Raw genomic sequence first — 19,490 nt, 5'->3', positions numbered from 1 at the left:
TCGTCGTCGTCGTCGTTCTTCTCCTCCTTTCTTCCCAATCCCAATCTTAGCACATAGGCTATTAAGGATACGATTTTTTTTGTGAAAGTAAGAGAAGAAATTTCCTTAATGCCAGGCAGAAAACTACACCATTCAGAACACTATTGGTACCGTATTGTATTGTAAAATGAGTTTTGCCTCAATCTAAAAAGACGGAGGTTTCTGGTGTCGAGTCCAGGGCCTATTATCCGCGAGAGAGAGAGAGAGAGAGAGAGAGAGAGAGAGAGAGAGAGAGAGAGAGAGAGAGAGACCCATATTGTGTCAATATCAACACCCACCAGAATGGACTCTATTCTACTTAAGTGAATAGAGGATTGTCAAAATGAAACGTGAGCGACTAAAGCGACTAAAGTGAGCAAGCTCAAGGAACACAGCCCCCCCCCCCCTCTCTCTCTCTCTCTCTCTCTCTCTCTCTCTTCTTTTTTTTTTTTTTTTTTTTGTCTTTCCCCCTCTCTCTGTCTTCCCTTCTTTAGAGTTGGATTTGTATGGCCCAAGACTATTCCTCCTAAGATCTAAAAATGAAGATTGACAGGAGGGGTCAAGCAGTGGCACTTTGAAGAGGGTAAAGGGGACGGATGACAAGATGGACCAAAAGAAAAAAAAAGAAAAAAAAAAGAGAGGAGAAAAAATAACGTAATCAAGAGAGAAGTGTAAAGAAAATCTCCAAAGAAAGTGATAGAAAAAAAAAAAACACACAGAAAAAAAACAACAAAACAAACGAGGGCAAAGCTAAAAGCATTAGAGTGAGTGACTTTGAGAAGGGTATGACTGCAAAGTGACGGGCGTAAGGGCCAGAGTTCAAGTAGCTGTGAGGAACAAAGAACGCAGTAGAGCGGAAGAAGTGGTTTTGTGAGCACGAGAACCAAAAAAGTGAACTTGGAAAAAAAAAAAAAGGGGGGGGGGGCGGTTTAATATTTTTTTTTGCTGTTGTTGGCATCAGGATATTCTACGATTTTTGACCGATATCGGAAATTATTATATTGACCTTTGAGTTACAAGATTGAGTCTTCGAGGTCTTTCCTCGAGCTCAATAAGTTCCCAATTTCGGTTTAAAATCGCATTATACTTATACTCGTAACATCATATTTTCAAATATGAAGAAATTTAAGATTGAAAAAAAAAACCGAAACATAATTAAATATAATAAAGATAGCAGCATAAATGTGGGGTACTTCATAAATCGACTAGATATCACTTTTTATATCTGACCAGTATCTGACCTTGTGAAGCACTTTGAGCACATTCAGTGGATATTGCCCTATATAGAGGGTCAATTTTTTTTAATTTTATTTTTTTAAAAATCACAACAAGGACAGGAGGTGTTATAATGCAATGTAAATTTTAGCTTTGCGAGGTGCACCGTTTTGATTTTATATTTATTAATTTGTTGTCTGTCCGCATTGTGACAATCCACCACAACCTCTGAAAATATTGGGATTTTTTTTCATCTATAACCAGAATCTAAGCTATTTGCACATAAAACTCTTTGTTTATTTACATGAAACCAAACATACTCGTACTTCCGCGTGATTCCGCGCAAGGAGGTAGACAAACAATATATGAATAGATAGATATATAGATAGATAGATGGATAGATGGATTGATATATAGATATATAACAAAATAAGTGGAGTAAAGTGAAAGATGAGCTAGGACCATATCTGGAGGAAAGTACTTGCAGTAGATAAGCGTGCTTTCAAAAGAGAAGCAGGCCAATTGTTATTTTTTGTTTATCGCTGTAGACACCGGGATTAACTTTGGGTCCACGGGGCGTATGGCTGGGATGTATTATCTTCCTCTGACATATAATGGAAAATACAAAATTGTCTTATATAGAGGGTAACACACAATAATTGTAACTTATTTTCGTTTATCGGTTGATAAGTAAATATACGATCGATGACTGGAACAGAGTATTTACTCCTAGCTTGACGTGCAGAATTATATTTAAAAAATAAAAAAATAAACAAAATTGAGCTTTATATAGCGCAATCTCCACTAAATGTGCTCAAAGCGCGTTACAAAGGGGCCCATGGTCAACAGCAATATTTAACATGTAGGACGGGACATGACGCCTCCTGTTAGCGAGTGTCATACCGCTAGACCACATAGCCGCACGATTTTTTTACACCCACGTAGGAACATTTTAAGCCTTTACGTGTCATAGAGTTATGTAGAACAATGACTTAAACTCGAGTAATCCATTACAAAAAATCTGAATACGGCAATCAGGATTCGAACTCAATGTAATATTGTCTTGTGGTATGACACTCGCTTTCGGATCGGAAGCTCCTGGGATCGAGCCTCGCGCTCGGCGCATAGTTGAGTCCTTGGAAAAGACTCTTTACTCACATTCTCTCACCGTACTCAGGTGTAAAATGAGTACCTGGCCGCTAACAGCGGTGTCTTTGTCTGAAAAATTGTAATATCGCCTTACAGGCGTCATGTCCCGTCCTGCATGTTAAATGCTGCTGTTGACCAGGGACCCCTTGTAAAGAGCTTTGAGCACATTTAGTGGATATTGCGCTATATAACAGCTCAAGCTCAAAGCTCAATTATGAGATAATGACAACAGAGCATCGGCGGTCGCCGAATATTCAATAACCATTCAATGCCTCTCAAAGTATAATCGCTCATCCTCAACAATTCAACATCATCACTCAGAAAGAATGGGGTGTGTGTGTGGGGGGGGGGGGGGGGTAGTTAAAACGTCTGTGACATAAAAATTCCTCGCATGCAAATTGTTAACCTCCTCCTCCCAAAGGATGAGTGGGGGGCTGGTGACATTCATGTCCAAGCGATCAAAGTGCAACAAACAATGTACACAAAAAATACCCCGGCTAGCTAGGACACGAGAGATCAGAGATGGGCACGAGCCGACAGATGGTGGGGACAACGTATCGAATTATTTCAAGGGCCCTCTCTCTTAACGGATTAATATTCAAACAGGCTTGCTTGACTCATCACCGCCAATTTAATTAGATAAAAAGCCTTTGAACATGAAAGGTCTCCGATGAAATCGAGAAGGGGAGATAACTCCGCATTGGCTCCACTCAATAATCGTTATAACAACGGTACCACCCCCTTTCCAACCAAGTTACGTCCCTTTTACATTATTGCTTCGACAGATTTTGGAATCCACTCTGTCACACAACACACACACTCACACACACACACACACACTCACACAAACACACACACACACACATACACACACACAGTCACTCAAAAAAACAAAAATAATAATATTAATAATAATAATAATAATAGATAATAATAATAATAATAATAATAATAATAATAATAATAATAATAATAATAATAATAATAATAATAATAATAATAATAATAATAAAAGAAAAAAAAATAAGAAAAGAAGAGGACGAAGAAAATAGAAGGATTAACATCAAAAAGGGGTGGCGGGTGGTCGAGACGAGGAAATATGATTGAGAAAAATAATAATAACCATAACAAAATCAGGATATTATCTTATGGGCCACCGCCGCATAGCAAAGGAATACAAACGCTAAGGTCAGACACGGACATTGACAGATATTGGATAAAAGGATAAGCATGTTGGGAGATGTGGATTTGATATTACATAATGCAAGAAAATCGATCCGTGGACGGGCAACGGGCAAACTGATAAACTTTTTAATAATCTGGCCAGATGGACAGACAGACAGACTTTAGATAGTATGCGCTTGCCTAAGAAGCTCATAACATTGCCATCCGGAAGTAAAACGGACCAACACACAAAACTGTGTGTATCCATGAACGTTTATAGTCAGGTTAATACAGTTCAGTGAGCATTACTCATAAACGCGGATGGCAAAAAACAATAACAAAGACATGAGTGACGTCATCTTCGAATTATCTATAGATAGATAGATTGTTATTGTTTTTGCCATCCGCGTTTGTGAGTTGTTCTCACTAAACTGTATTTACCTGACTATAAACGTTCATGGTTACAGAGAGTTTGTGTGTTGGTCCGTTATACTTCCGGATGGCAATGTTGTGAACTCCTTGGCCAAGTGCATTCTATCTACAGATAGTTCGAAGAAGACGCCACTCAAGCCTTTGTTATTGTATTTTGCCATCCGCGTTTATATGAGTAATTCTCAGTAAGCTGTATTAACCTGACTATAAACGTTCAAGCTTACACACAGTTTTGTGTGTCGATCCGTTATACTTCCGGATGGAGTTTCTGAGCCAAGCGCATACTATCTATAGTATTGATAACACCAACGGATAAATCTAAACTTTGATAGTAATAGATGGAAATAAGCTAAAAAAAAAAACCCCAAAAAACAAAAAACTAGAGCTTTTATATAGCACAATATCCACTAAATGTGCTCAAAGCGATTTACAAAGGGCCCCTGACCAAAAGCAACACGTAACATGTAGAACAAGACATGACGCCTGTTAGGCGATATTACAAAGTTTCCGACAGAGACAGCACTGTTGGATGGCCAGGTATTCATTTTACACCTGAGTACGGTGAGATAATGTGAGTAAAGAGTCTTTTCCAAGGACTCAACTATGCGCCGAGCATACAGAATGATTCTCTTAAAACCAAAAAGGTATTGATACACACCGACGTGTACATATATGCAGGTCTGACATCCGAACTCACTTATATGCCTAGTTTAACATTGTTGTAATGGACAATATTTTGTGTCATTTTTTTTGGAAATTTCCATTACAAGAATGAGCCCATAATGAATTGGGTTATCAGACCTGCAAATAAGTCGATACATTAGGATGGGTAAGGACCGCCTTAAGTACACTTGAGTTACAAAGAATAAGAGAATGGCGCATTATTAATATTATGTAAACTCACACCTCATATTTCATAAATAAATAATAAATTATTTGGTCTAGAGTAATTTTTTTTTTTTTTACAATGAAGGAATAGATATAATTTATCAATACAGAATTATTAATTTTTATATGATAATTTGTCAACTAATGTAAAACCTCTAAGCGCATTTCATGACTGACACGGAGCCACAGAGCCTTTGAACAATGTTTTTGGAGAAAAAAAAGACCTCGATTTACTTACCAAAAAAAAAAGCCAAAAGGACAAGCGAAAATTATGTGCAAAATGCCTTTTGAGTCAAAATTGCGAGAGTGATTGAACCAGGAATAAAATTTTTGGAGCCGGTTTTATAGTATAAGGGAACGAACCCGGGATACGTTATATTTTAACAAAACTCATCATTGTGTTTCATCAGGAAAATAAGCTCGAGAAGAAACAAATTATCGACACATAGTCTATACTCAAAATGTTACCCATAATCAAACAGTGCTGAATCTCGCGTTTTGCGTTCATCAAGGGGAAGAGGGTTTGATAATCCCACCGCCGCTACATCACCATTGGAAGCTGGCGGATCAGGCGAGAATTATTATTATTATTATTATCATTAGTGTTATTATTATCATTACTACATTCTGTGATTATCATTATTATCGTTATCGTCATGATGAGGTTTTCCAAAGGAATAAATAATAATATACAACATGGCAAATCGTGAACGACATCAGGCAGAGAGTACCACAGTGTAAAAGGTGATTACACCATCCTTATGAATGTCAAAACAGCTTGCAGAAAGTCTGACCTTTAGGTTATGCTACGTGTGAGTTCGTGTTTGTATCTCTGGGTTTTTTTTTCCCCACCGTGTTTGTATCTCTGGGAGGGGAAGTGTGTATATTATTGCTTGTATGTCTTATTTAGAGATTTGTGCGCTATGCGGTCTAGTGGTATGACACTCGCCTTCGATCTGCGGAAGGTCCATCATAGTTCGAGTCCCGCTCTGAGCGGCGCATTGTTGAGTCCTTGGAAAAGACACTTTACTCACATTCTCTCCGTAACTAACTGGCCATTAACAGCGTTGTCTCTGTCGAAAAAAAATGCAATGTCGCCTAAAGGCATCATGTCTTGTCCTATGTGTTAAGGGTTTATGTTGGCTAGGGACCCCTTGTAAAGCGCTTTGAGTACGTTTAGTGGAAATTGCACTATACAAATGCTCTAGTTTTAAACAAAAGTATTTTTTTTTGTGCGTGAATACACAAGATTATTGTTTATATTGTTTAGGGGATCGGGGATAGCTCATACGGTAGAGTCACGCTCTCCCTGACCAGGCGGAGTTGTCGTACCAGTAGGGTCGCGGGTTCAAACCCCCATCACACCCCCCTCTCTCTTTCTCTTTGTGTGTGTCTCTCTCACATACACACCCACTCTCTCTTTCTCTCTCTGTCACACACACACACATACTCTATCCCTCCAACTCTCTCTCTCTCTCTCTCTCCATCTCTCTCTCACACAGATACACACACACACACTCTCTCTCTCTCTCTCTCTCTCTCTCTCTCTCTCTCTCTCTTACTTAACCTCCTAAACTGTCACACACAGGAATAAGGAAAGCGAGATTAGATTGTAGACGAAAGATCTTACAAGTGGGTATAGCTGGATAGAGAGTAATCTTTAAAACAAGCGGATTTCATCTCTCGGGGGATATAATGTAAGAAAAGAAAGAACAAAAAAGTAAGACGTTAAAAGAATTGAGATCACATAAAATATAAAATAGAAGAATTCCTTTTGTTGTTGGGAGAACCGATTAGATCGTCGTTAGCGTTTTCGTCGCCATTATTTATTGCCTACCCAAATGCCATCGTCTCTTCTTTCTCTTCATTATTAATCTCCTCCTCCTCCTCCAACAACACCCACCATCATCATCATCATCAGGACTACCTCTCCTCCTCTTCCTCTTCCCTAGTCCAGCACCACCGCCACAACAACTACCGCAACAACCATCATCATCATCATCATCATCGTCGTCGTAGTCGTCGTCGTCATAGTTGAGTCCTTGGAAAAGACTCTTTCCTCACATTCTCTCAGTAACTAACTGGCCATTAACAGCGTTGTCTCTGTCGAAAAAATGCAGTGTCGTCTAAAAGGCATCATGTCTCCCCTCTGTCTTTATCTCTCTCTCTCTCTCTCTCTCTCTCTCTCTCTCTCTCTCTCTCTCTCTCTCCAATCATCATCATCACCGTCATCATCATCATCATCATCATCATCATCATCATCATCATCATCATCATCATCATCATCATCATCATCATCATCATTATCATGATCATAATATCATCATCACCACCACCATCATCATCATCATCATCATCATCATCATCATCATCATCGTCGTCGTCATCATCATCATCATCATCATCATCATCACTATCACCATCATCATGACCATTAGCATTAGTAAGGTCCTTATAATTAATAATATCATACGTAATCATGGTTGTTATTATTATCATCACAATTATCCACATTTTATAATAATGATCATTAGCGTAATGACATAGCTTACTGTTTATAGTAATGCTACCATTATTTAGTTTGGGTTGTTTTCTTACAAATATTATGAGAATTTTTGTTTCATTGTTTTCATCTGGTCGTCTTCATCATCACCATGATCATCTTCATCATCATGATCATCATCATCATCAACATCGTCATTATCATCATCAACATCGTCATCATCATCATCACCAACATCATCATCATCATCATCATCATCATCATCATCATCATCATCATCATCATCATCATCGATATTATTAAAGAAAAACATCACTAAAAGCCCATTCCCTTAATCAGATTGGCGAGAGGAACCTGCCGGCAAAAGAACAAAAGAACAAGGACACACAGATTGTTGAAAGAATTGGATTTTTGCAATGCTAACAATGATAATGAAAAATTATGGCCGGCTAATTAATTAAAGTAAACATCCCTAGACCACACAATGTCATCAGCGACATATTTTCACATCCAATTTGGAGAAGAGGGGGGAAAGAGTAATCAATTAAAATCAAATAAGAGTTGTAAGAAGAATAAAAACAAGTAGAGGACCAAAAAAACAAAAAAAAAAAAAAACAACAAAAAAAACAAACAAAAAAAACAAAAAACAAAAAAAACAAAAAAAAAAAAACAAACAAAAACAAAAAACAAACAAACAAAGAAGTCCTTCAGAGCTTTACTGGGTCCAAGGAACCGGAGTTTATTCCGGTTTCTATAGCGTGAAACGGACAATAGCAATTGCTTGCTATCCTTTGGATAGGACGCTAGTCATTATTCTTTTTTAAAAATTAAAGTCATTTATTTCTAACTGAAAAATAAATGAGTTGCCCTATGAGTTATGGTTCGAATCCAATCTTAAGCACCAGGTTCAGTCTGACGTAATACCGTTTTGAGACGATGAATCTCATTTCAGCTCGTCGGCGCAGAGGGAACTATTTATTTATTTCGTGTTTGCCTTCGCGAACACTCACTTCGTCAAGAATAAAACTATCAATAAGAAACTATTAAAAAAACAAAACAAAACAAAACAGAATGTCAACTAACGCTAAGATTGCGTAACATTTGAACACCCGGTTATTTATTCATTCATGCAGAATTATTAATAAGGTTATTTCCACTCGTACGGGGTTCCTGTCCAATCATTCATAATAACCGCCAGTGGCGAAGAAAAAAAAATAAATTAAAGACATTGGAATTTCTAATGCAATGTAATAATGGTTGAGTAACGGCCGCACTGGCAAGAAATGGTAATATTATGCTCTGGTTATACTGCACTGAAGAAAACAAGAAAACAACAACAACAAAATTTTAAATTGCCCCAAAAAAACTCATCCTTGAAATATTGATCGATTCAAATGAGATCACATAAAATATAAAATATAAGAATTCCTTTGGTTGTTGGGAGAACCGATTAGATCGTCGTTAGCGTTGTCTTTGCCATTATTGCCTGCCCCTAAATGCCATAGTCTCTTCTTGCTCTTCTCCTCCTCCTCCAACACCACCATCATCACCATCATCACTACCTCTCCTCCTCTTGCTCTTCCCAAATCCAGCACCACCGCCACAACACCACCGCAATAACAACAACCACCACCACCACCACCACCACCACCACCACCACCACCATCATCATCATCATCATCATCATCATCATCATCATCATCATCATCATCATCATCATCATCATCATCATCACCAGCATCATCATCATCACCATCATCATCATCATCATCATCATCATCATCTTGTCAAAAATTCTCAAACCTGAGACTTCAAAAGAAAGCTTTGAGGTTTGAGAGCTTTCGACGAGATGAGTGTAATTTTAACCCCTAATCCAACAGCAATAGGGTATTTGGATGATATAATATATGCATGATGGAAAGGTGTTAGCAATAAACTTGCCTAAAATAGATCCTAAAAAGCTTGTATGAAACAAGATGGAAAAATACAATATAACCCCCCCCCCCCCAAAAAAAAAAAATGAAAAAAATTACCCAAAACAAACTCAAAAAACATACAACAATAAACAACAAAAAACAACAACGAAAAAACAAAAAGACAAACAAAAAAAAAAAAATATTAAATAATCAAACAACCCCCCCCCCCCCCAGAAATTTACAAAACTAAACAAAAACACACAAACAAACAAAAATCAGAAAAAAGAAGAAAAAACAAAAAACAAAACAAAACCAAACACCCTACACAATCAGTTTTCCTCGACCGGGGATCGAAACTCAGACCTTCTGATTACCGGTCAGACGTGCTACCATTACAATTACACCACAAAGATTACTACTATACTTGCCTCCTGTTCAAAGGATGACAAGCGATTATTATTATTCCATTACCGGTACAGAACCAGAAGAAAATCCCGTACTACTTTTTTTTTTTTCTTTTTTAAAAACCTTTATTTCCATTATCGTTGGCACTCGAGTTGTAACGCATTATGAATTAAGAGTCCGCGAAACGTTTGGGGGGGGGGGGGGGGGGGGGGGGGGGGGGGAATTCGTATCTTGACGCACCAAAAAAATTCCAGTCATGGTCACTTGTGGACTGATTCATCGCCTCCTCCTTTCCGGCACATATCACACTTAAGATATTATTATTATGCCATGATGGGTAAAATGCTGCTCTCCTTCTCAGAAGAATAAATAAATGATTGAGTTTTCCTTGTCTAGAAATTGGTTTGTTGTTGTTATTATTGACGGGTCCATTCGTTTTACATGATGAGTTGCCTGAACTTCCCAACGATGAGGCGAGAAAAAACATTTTTTTTTTGGATTCCATATCCAAATTAAATAGTCTGTCTTTAAAGTCGATTTATGATAGATAACTCCTAAAATAGATAAAATATTTAGCAGGAAAATTTGGTCCACCAATCTATCTACCTACCTACATCTGTCTAAAATACAAAATAAAAATAAAATTCCCTTTATTCATCCCATAGGGGAAATTAAATTGTCTCCAGGGTCTATTCCAAGGGAAGACTGGAATAAACTAGGCATCAGAAATTGAACTAAGGAGAGGTGACTTGCTCAAGGCCACACAGCGCAGCGGCGGGCGATCGAACTCGATACCTTTCGGGTAGGAAGCAAAGACCGTACCGCTGAGCTCCGCTGCCCCCGCATTTTGCAAACTACATACATAAAAAAATTGTCCAACCGTCTATCCGATCTCATCGAGCGACCAATCGATCGGTCAGTAGACTTTTCAAACAACCACTGTCCGTCGTCTCGTTAGCCTCTGTCTGTTTTTCTCCCCATCCCCGAGTAGTAATTACACCGTCTCGTCCCCCTTGTCCACCCGACCGGTGGTCAGTTATTTATTTGGTCTTGAAATGAACAACTCGATCCTATATCCCGGCGAGGCTGGACGATTACCTACTGGCTTCTGTCGTAGAGTCTCTATCCTCCCGTCTCAGTCTCTGTGCTTTGATGAGCTAAGAAACCGGAAACAAGTCTAGCGGGAATTTACCATATATATTATTTTTATCCACGTAATCCTGTTTTGTTTCTTTTCCCCGATTGGCCAGCTCACCCCCCCCCCCCCCCCTTGCTCCTACCCGAATCTCCAACACAAAAGACTTAGTTAGCCTGTCTGGGTAGCTTCAGGAAGATTATGAACAATAGCAGGAAGAAAGTACAGAAAAGAGATGCAATCGAAAATGAAAATTGAAGAGAGTGAGGGAAGGAGGTTGGAGGAGCGAGAGGAGGAGGGGCTGTAGGAGCGAGAGGATGAGGAAATGGGGATGAGAGGAGTAGGAGCAGGAAGAAGAAGAAGATAAAGAAAAAGAGGAGAATTTTGTTTTAAAGTGTGCCATGCGGAAGAACAAAAAGGATTACGAGTCGTACACAACAATGTGAGTAGGGTGGAGAAGGGGGAGGAGGAAGAGGAGGAGAAGGAAGAGGAGGAGATGGAGAGGAGGAGGAAGAGAAGGAGGATAAGAAGGAGGAGGAAGAAGAGGTTGAGGAGGTAGTGGAAAAGAAGAAGAAGAAGAAGAAGAAGAAGAAGAAGAAGAAGAAGAAGAAGAAGAAGAAGAAGAAGAAGAAGAAGAAGAAGAAGGAGGAGGAGGAGGAGGAGGAGGAGGAGGAGGAGGAGGAGGAGGAGAAGAAGAAGAAGAAGAAGAAGAAGAAGAAGAAGAAGAAAGAGGAGGAGGAGGAGGAGGAGGAGGAGGAGGAGGAGGAGGAGAAGAAGAAGAAGAAGAAGAAGAAAAAGGACATATAAATGGGAGCAAAAGAGTAACGGGGAATGCCCTGTTTAATATTGCTGATGATAATTTGTTATTTTTAAAATGGGAACTCACCTGTCGTTGTTAAAGAGCACCGGTGATTCTCCCGGCACGCCCACACTGGCAGGGCAGTGATACGGGTAGGTGTCCGAGTGTCCACTGCTGATATAATGGTCACTGCCACCGTCCATGCCTCCGTGGCTGTGACCGGATGGCACGGAGCCGGACCTGTGCATCGGAGGTCTCTGGTGAGGACATCGGCCGTCTGGAATGAAATTGAAAGAAGAAATTATGTCGTGTAACGATTTCATCGTGAAATATCAAAGACACACATTGGGGAGCCGGCACTGGACCTGGTGTAAGATAAAATGTGACCCATCGTCTCAAAACGGTATTATGCCGGAACGAAACACATGTTTAAAAGCCGAATTAAATGTTAAACTGATCAAAAATATAAATGGTTGGCATTAGCACCCTAAAATATGGTATCCATTATCCTCAATAAAACATACAAACTCAACACAAGTCTGTTATTTCTGGCTACAAATTCAATTTTCAACATCTTCACCAACCCGACTTAATACCGTTTTGAGGCGAAGTGTCACAAATATCCATTAACCCTCTCCTTACCGCCTACAGCAAAATCGTCACATTTGTTACGACACAATATAGGATATTTTGTCTTATTCAGATTTATTTTGTACATCACAATGGTTTTTGTTTAATTAATATGAACATAAAGTTGTTTTGTAGAGAGATTGTTTGACAAAAACAGAGAAGTAAACAACTCCCCCCCCCCCCCCCCCCCACTCGGTTGTGAACTAAGAATGAAGGACATGGCATGACGCCTATATTCCTCAATAGGAAGAGATAAAAAAGATGGCTGAACAAAACATTCAATCCATCGGGGCAAAAGTTAATTTTGAAAAGTGGCCTTCAATGTTAGATTTCATCATCATCATCATCATCATCATCATCATCATCATCATCATCATCATCATCATCATCATCATCATCATCACCATCATCACCATCATCACCATCATCACCATTATCAGCATCATCATCATCATCATCATCATCATCATCATCATCATCATCATCATCATCATCAGCAGCAGCAGCAGCAGCAGCAGCAACAGCAGCATCAATTGAAGTCGATATCTGATGGTATTTCGGTCCCAGGAGTCCAATATAATTTACTAAAAATCAGAAAGGGTGTTTCATAATCAAAACACCGCCGCCACACACAAGGCAAATCGAAACATTCCATAATATTTCATGGCAGAAAATATCTTTCCATGATCCAGATTTTTCATCTGGTATGGTAAAAAGTGACGGCTCCACAATTCTTCACTGGAATTTAATGCAATTCGGTGCTAACTTTACTTGCTATTCATTAATATTACCATGTAAAAAACGATGTGTTTACAAACCGATTTACAAGCTTGATAACCCAAATGGTTATGTGCTTTATGTTGTCATGTAAATAAATAATTTTTTTTAAAAATTGAGCTTTATATAGCGCATATCCACTTAATGTGCTCAAAGCGCTTGACAGGGGTCCCTGGTCAACAGCAACATTTAACATGTAGGACGAGACATGCCGCCTGTAAGGCGATATTACAATTTTTCGGACAAAGACACTGCTGTTAACGGCCAGGCACTCATTTTACACCTGAGTACGGTGAGAGAATGTGAGTAAACAGCCTTTTCCAAGGACTCAACTATGCGCCCGCCGAGCGCGAGGCCCGAACCCAGGACCTTCCGATCCGAAAGCCAGTGTCATACCACTAGACCACATAGCCGCACAGGCATTAATCTCTCCTTACCAGCCATTTTCAGAGTTTCCCCCCAAAATGTCACGCCCACCCAACATAAAAATAGAATTTTCTTACTCAAACAGAAAACCAACAAGTACATTCTATATACAATATTGTTCAGCAAAATGAGCTCTATAATACAGTGTCGAGTGTTTATAGCTATAATAAAAAGTTTTCTTTAAATTTTGTGATATGTAAAAGAAATCAGAATGATAAAATTGTTGGTTGCATAGTAACGAATGTGACGATTTTCCTATGGTTGGTAAGGAGAGGGTTAAAACATTAAAACCTAAAAGACGCGCCGCGCCCATAGTATTTACACGGGGTTGTCTGACCTGCCAATACGTGCACACATAAATTTAAACTCGTATAATCGATTACTTCTTGTCGTATCCGATATCAGTCATTACTTTCAAACAGTGCCGATCGAGCAGTACAGTACAGTACCACCAGTCAGTGCACCCCCCCCCCCCCCCCCCCCCCCCCCTTCTGACAAAACGTCCGACCCAGGCCATAATTTCCGGCTCCATCATTCTCCTGAAGGACGCGGCTAATTAATTAACGATCCGATCACCTGACAATGACAAATAAGGGGTGTCCACAGTGAGATCAGGACAAGCGATAAACATGCTAGCCGCCCGTCGTGCCCAGTAGCGGAATTACTCGGGAAGAATCCGTTGACCTCTGTATCACTTACTCCGTGATTATTCCTTCTAATCACCCGGCCTTCCCTACACCGATCCTACCCATGCTCATGGGAGTGATGACGCTATCAATAATAACTCAAAACTTTTATACACGCTGATTGATTCTCTACTAGTCTTCCATCCGTATAGAAGGAACGAAACTGACGTTGCTCGCTCGGCTCATTGTTATATGGTTTTTAGCCAGCCATTTTTTATGATGAATTCTCACTAACTTCTGTTAATCAGACTAGATATAAACGTTCAAGGCTATACATCTTTTGTGTTTTGGGTCGTTATGAGTGGCTGGCGGATGTTGCGACTATCTTAGCTAAACGTACACCATATATAGGTAGAACGTATGCGCTTGATGTCATGGAATGTACCTACGTTGTAATTTTTAGACAACCCGGGGTGATTCGCACTTATCGTGTTCTCTCTCTCTCTCTCTCTCTTTCTCTTTCTCTCTCTCTCTCTCTCTCTTTCTATAAAAAAAAAAAAATAAATAAATAAATGAATATGAACGTTTATACAGCGCATTCCCACTGATCTACTATGCTCAATGCGCTACACAGAGTTTCATTTATTCCCTCAGCAGGGCGTTTGGAACCATTTTTCAATCTAAATCAGTACCAGTCGGCTGTTAGGCGTCCTTTTTTGTACTGATACTCTTACAGTATCCGTCCCTGTCTGTAACAGGCACGTACTCATTCACACTCGAGTCGGATAGGGGTAATTAATGTGTGTTAAATGTTTTACCCAAGGGCAATACATCGTGACCTGATTTTTTTTTGGATCGCTGTCACCCATCCGGCCACTGACCACGCTTAACATCGCTTGACTTTTAAATGACAAGACGGGACACTGTACCTATCTAGCTCTCTCTCTCTCTCTCTCTCTCTCTCTCTCTCTCTCTCTCTCTCTATTACTTTCATTATCTCAAACATTTATTTCCCATCGATTTTGTGTGTGTGTGTGTGTGTGTGTGTGTGTGTGGGTGTGTGTGTGTGTGTGTGTGTTTCTGACTCCGGAGAAGGCCAAAGATCGAAAAGCCATATATTATTGTGAATTGTTTCAAAACACGTAAGTCACATACTAACACTCTTTATATTATTTCCTTTACATATTTTACTGGCTTACTTAAGCATATTAGTTCTTAGTTTCACTATTTATCCAGAGTTAATGCACACTTAACCCTCTCCTTACCACCTATTGGAAAATCGTTCCATTTGTTACGATGCAATCGTCACTTTTCTCGTCCAGATTTCATTTCTTTTTGCTATAGCTATAAAAACTTGACATCTGTAACAGAGCCCATATTGTCGAACAATATTATGTATAGAATGTGCTTGTTGCTTTTCTGTTTGAGTAAGAAATCTCTGCTTTTGTGTTGGGTGGGTGTGAAGTTTTGGGGAAAATTCTAAAAATGGCTGGTAAGGAGAGAGTTAAAAGGTTAAATGGAATTTCCCGACGAGATGGATCAATAGCCTCTCTCTCCACACACAAACACACTTTGTTTATTGAAACAGATAATGGGAATTCTGACAACTGATCGCCAAGTGGCAATTGTCAGGTTTCTGATTGTTGACAACTTACAACATATTTAACTATGATGATGGTGTTGGCCAATTGTCACCCATCGTCTCAAAACGATACTATGTCGGGATGGACCAGATGCTTAAAAGCTGAAGTAAATGTTAAACTGGTAAATGATTTGAATTAATAGTATTGGTAACCTGAAATATGATATTCATTCTCCTCAATAAAACATACGAACTCAACCTAAGTCTGATATTTCTGGCTATAAATTCAATTTTTAGCATCTTAATAATCCCGACATCATACCGTTTTGAAGCGAGGGGTCACAATTGATCCTTCCATGTATAGGTCAGTGAGCTCTATTGTGCGGCTATGTGGTCTTGTGGTATGACACTCGCTTTCGGATCGGAAAGTCCTGAGTTCGAGCCTCGCTCGGCGCATAGTTAGTTGAGTCCTTGGAACAGGCTCTTTACTCACATTCTCTCACCGTACTCAGGTGTAAAATTAGTACCTGGCCGTTAACAGCGTTGTCTCTGTCCGGAAAAAAATTGTATTACAGGCGTCATGTCTCGTTCTATATGTTGCGTGTTGCTGTTGGTCAGGGACCCTTGTAAAGCGCTTTGAGCACATTTAGTGGATATTGCGCTATATAAAAGCTCAATTTTTTTCTATATAATTGTGGATAAAAAAAAAACTGATTCCGCCATTTCATGCAAAAACGGATGTAGGAAAGATTAGGCCTATTTATCTGGTAACCAAGGCAGCATGTTTGAGTTGATTGTTCGAACAACCCTAGAAAACTAGGTAAAGTGATTTATGGGTTTGTGGGAGAGGCAAGAGTATTGGAAAAAAAAGACAAATAAAAATAAAAATGCAAAACAAAACAGAACCCCCCTCCCACCTTATCGAGAGTTACCACACACTTAACCCTCTCCTTACCACCTATTGGAAAATCGTCACATTTGTTATGATGCAACCGTCACTTTTCTCGTCCAGATTTCATTTCTTTTTGATATAGCAATAAAAACTTGACATTCCAATAATTTTAAAAACACCCACAAAAATATAAAATATTAAAAAAAAACAAATAAAAAAAAACAAACAAACAAAACACAAATCAAAACAAAAAATCCAAAGGAAAAATAACAAACAAAATTAAAATAAAACAAAAAATTTAAAAAACGACAACCCCCCCCCCCTCCCCCCCACCCCGGCCCTCCCTCACAAGAAAATAATTTTTTTTTTTTAAATACAGAAGATGGGAGGAAAATGAAGCCAAAGGTAGGGATGGTAAAAGTACACAAGCAACGTCATGGCACTATTTTCAAATTATATATGGTTTCCTGTGTCAACTTTGTGGGCTTCTGTTGGCCGCGGTGTCGAAATATGTCTAGATGGAGATGGGTAAACTATCACATACTGTATAAATGCGATAGATATTTTGAGGATATCACAGTGGACTATCTGTTCGAAGTTGAACAAAGGCGTTTTTTTTTTTCTACTTTCGGTTTAGTACTAGTATGATAAATGTAAATACTTATTATGAATTATGTTGAAAATGTTAGCACTCCGGTTAGTTGGGACCCAGTGGTTCAAAAAAGTCAAGAGACGGTTTTTTTTTAAAATAGAAAAGTCGAGGTTGTTCTCTGACATCTTCAATTCACCTAGCAGTGCTGATGGGGTCGCTAGGTCTGTTACAGCTCGTAGAAAGTACTATATCCAAATGTTAGTACGAAATAACAAAATGTGTCCGTTTAACTCTATATGGATTAAGATAGAATTTGATTAGCAGGTAAAACTTGACAGTGGAAAAATCTACCAGTGGACAACAGCAACAATATTGTGACTGATCGTGACAATACAGTGTTATATCGGGGTGAACGAGATGCAAACATAGGATTTTAACGTCACAATGGCTGAAGATGTAAAATATTAATGTTTGTCACTTAAAAAAAAAATAACCGATCCATTCTCCCCCGTCCAATAACACATAACGAACTTTATCATAGGTTCATAATAATAATTTCTATCATAGATTAAAGTTTTAGAATCAAAATCAACCCGGCATAAAACCGTTTTGGGACTTTGGGTCATGATTGTCACCCGAGAAGTCCTCATACGTTCAGTTTTTAGAGCTTATTATATCACCCCTAGTACGGCTAAACGGGTAGAGATTGTGAATGAAGCGTCGTCTCACTGACAGGAAAAATCATGGATTCCATTCCACTTCCACTCCATGTCGGAATTGATTTAACCCTCCATATACCACCTACAGCAAAATCGTCACATTTGTTACGACACAATATACATTTGTTTCTTATTCAGATTTATTTTGTACATCACAAACTTTGAAGAATGATCTTTGTTTAATTAATAAGAACATAAAGTTCGATTAATCACCGACACGTCTCATTAGCTGTCTTCATTTCTAGAGCCTCCGACAGTCACCCTTTTCTGTTATATTCAATGAAATATCCCCAACGACCTTTTCTATTTTACGGCTTCAACTGAGTTTCTTTTCTTGTCGTCTTCCCTAAGCTTCTCAAATCATTCAAAAATTGCAACAACATAAAAGCGTGAGTGTTCGTCATCCTTTTTAAATGTTTACATTTGTTCTTAGAATTGCCGACAACGCGGCATGATATCGCACGTGATGTGAATTGGCAAGTCCACTAATCCAATGCAAAATACAAAAGCCTCATTTATTTATCCTGTGCGTAAACAAAGGATGATTAAAATAGGTGTCAATTGCAGTTCCATAAATAAATGTCCATACTTCTCCTTCCCAATAGAAATACATATCTAGCAAATTCAAAGAATAGTTTGAGGAGTTGTGTGTCATTTTAAAACTACCTATGGGAAAAGCGTAAATGAGACATTAAAAATAGGTGTCAATTGCAGTCCATAGAATGTCCACAGCTGCTGCCCATCCTCAAAGAGTAATACTAAATTTATAGAACTGTTTGAATAGTGTTTTTTAAAAAACTATTGCGGGGGGGGGGGGGGGTGAACGATAAATTAAAAATAGGTGCCAATAATTGACGTCCATAGAATGTCCACAGCTACCCATCCTCCAAAAGTAATCATAAACTTTTAGAATAGTTTGAAGAGTTGTGGTTAAAAAAACACAAAAAAGATCTATTGTTGGGGGGCGGGGGGCGGGGGGGGGGGGGGGACGTAAATTAAAAATAGGTGTCTACTGCAGTCCATGGAATGTCTATGGCTCCCTCCAACGGAAATGGTACATTTAAAGAATAATTTGACAAGCTGTGGATTATATAACACATTGTGAAAACGTAGACAATGAATTGAAAATATAATTAATATGTCAACTTTCCATACCCCCTGCCCTCGGGATTACATTCAAATAATAATTTGACAAGTTTTGGGCCATTTTAAACCACGGGGAACGTTTTCTAGTCACAATAAAACAATGTGTTTTGTAATCGTACGGTGAAATAAAGTCCTTTTGTTTTGTTTTGATTAATTTTGTTTGTTGTTTTTTTTTTTTCCATTTCTTCTCCTTCTTCCTATAATATGGCGTCTTTTCCCTCCATCTACATCTTCATCTCGCATTGCTTTCCTTTCCGTCTCTTCTTTCCTCTCGCTCGGCTGGCTTCACCATTGATCTCATCGGTCACTTTACATCCCTGTTATTTCCCCGCGGACCTCGCAGACACGCAGACAAATGACCCTTCTATTCAAAACTCTCCCGGGAGAGTAAGCCGGGGGTGCAATCGCCACATAATTCAATCAAGATTGTCATTAATTATTCTTCAGTAAGATACACCAACGCCCGCCGCAATCCA

The 19,490-nt window shown here is 38.9% G+C and overlaps 1 protein-coding gene across 9 annotated transcripts in view; it reads right to left on the bottom strand.

The window, feature by feature from the left end:
* The window catches only part of LOC144971474 (teneurin-m-like), a 258,476-nt gene that overhangs the window by 66,889 nt on the left and 172,097 nt on the right, over positions 1-19,490 (bottom strand). For all 9 annotated transcript variants that reach the window (XM_078912418.1, XM_078912420.1, XM_078912419.1 and 6 more), the window contains exon 5: positions 11,712-11,901. In XM_078912418.1, the coding sequence (XP_078768544.1) occupies positions 11,712-11,901 (190 nt within the window). The remainder of the gene's footprint in view (positions 1-11,711; positions 11,902-19,490) is intronic.

The sequence above is a fragment of the Berghia stephanieae genome, chromosome 4, assembly GCF_034508935.2.
Source record: "Berghia stephanieae isolate SIO BIC M18660-M18661 chromosome 4, UCSD_Bste_1.3, whole genome shotgun sequence".
NCBI classification, from domain to species: Eukaryota; Metazoa; Mollusca; class Gastropoda; order Nudibranchia; family Aeolidiidae; genus Berghia; species Berghia stephanieae.
Note: the sequence above shows the minus strand (reverse complement) of the source record. Positions and strands in the feature narration are given on the sequence as shown.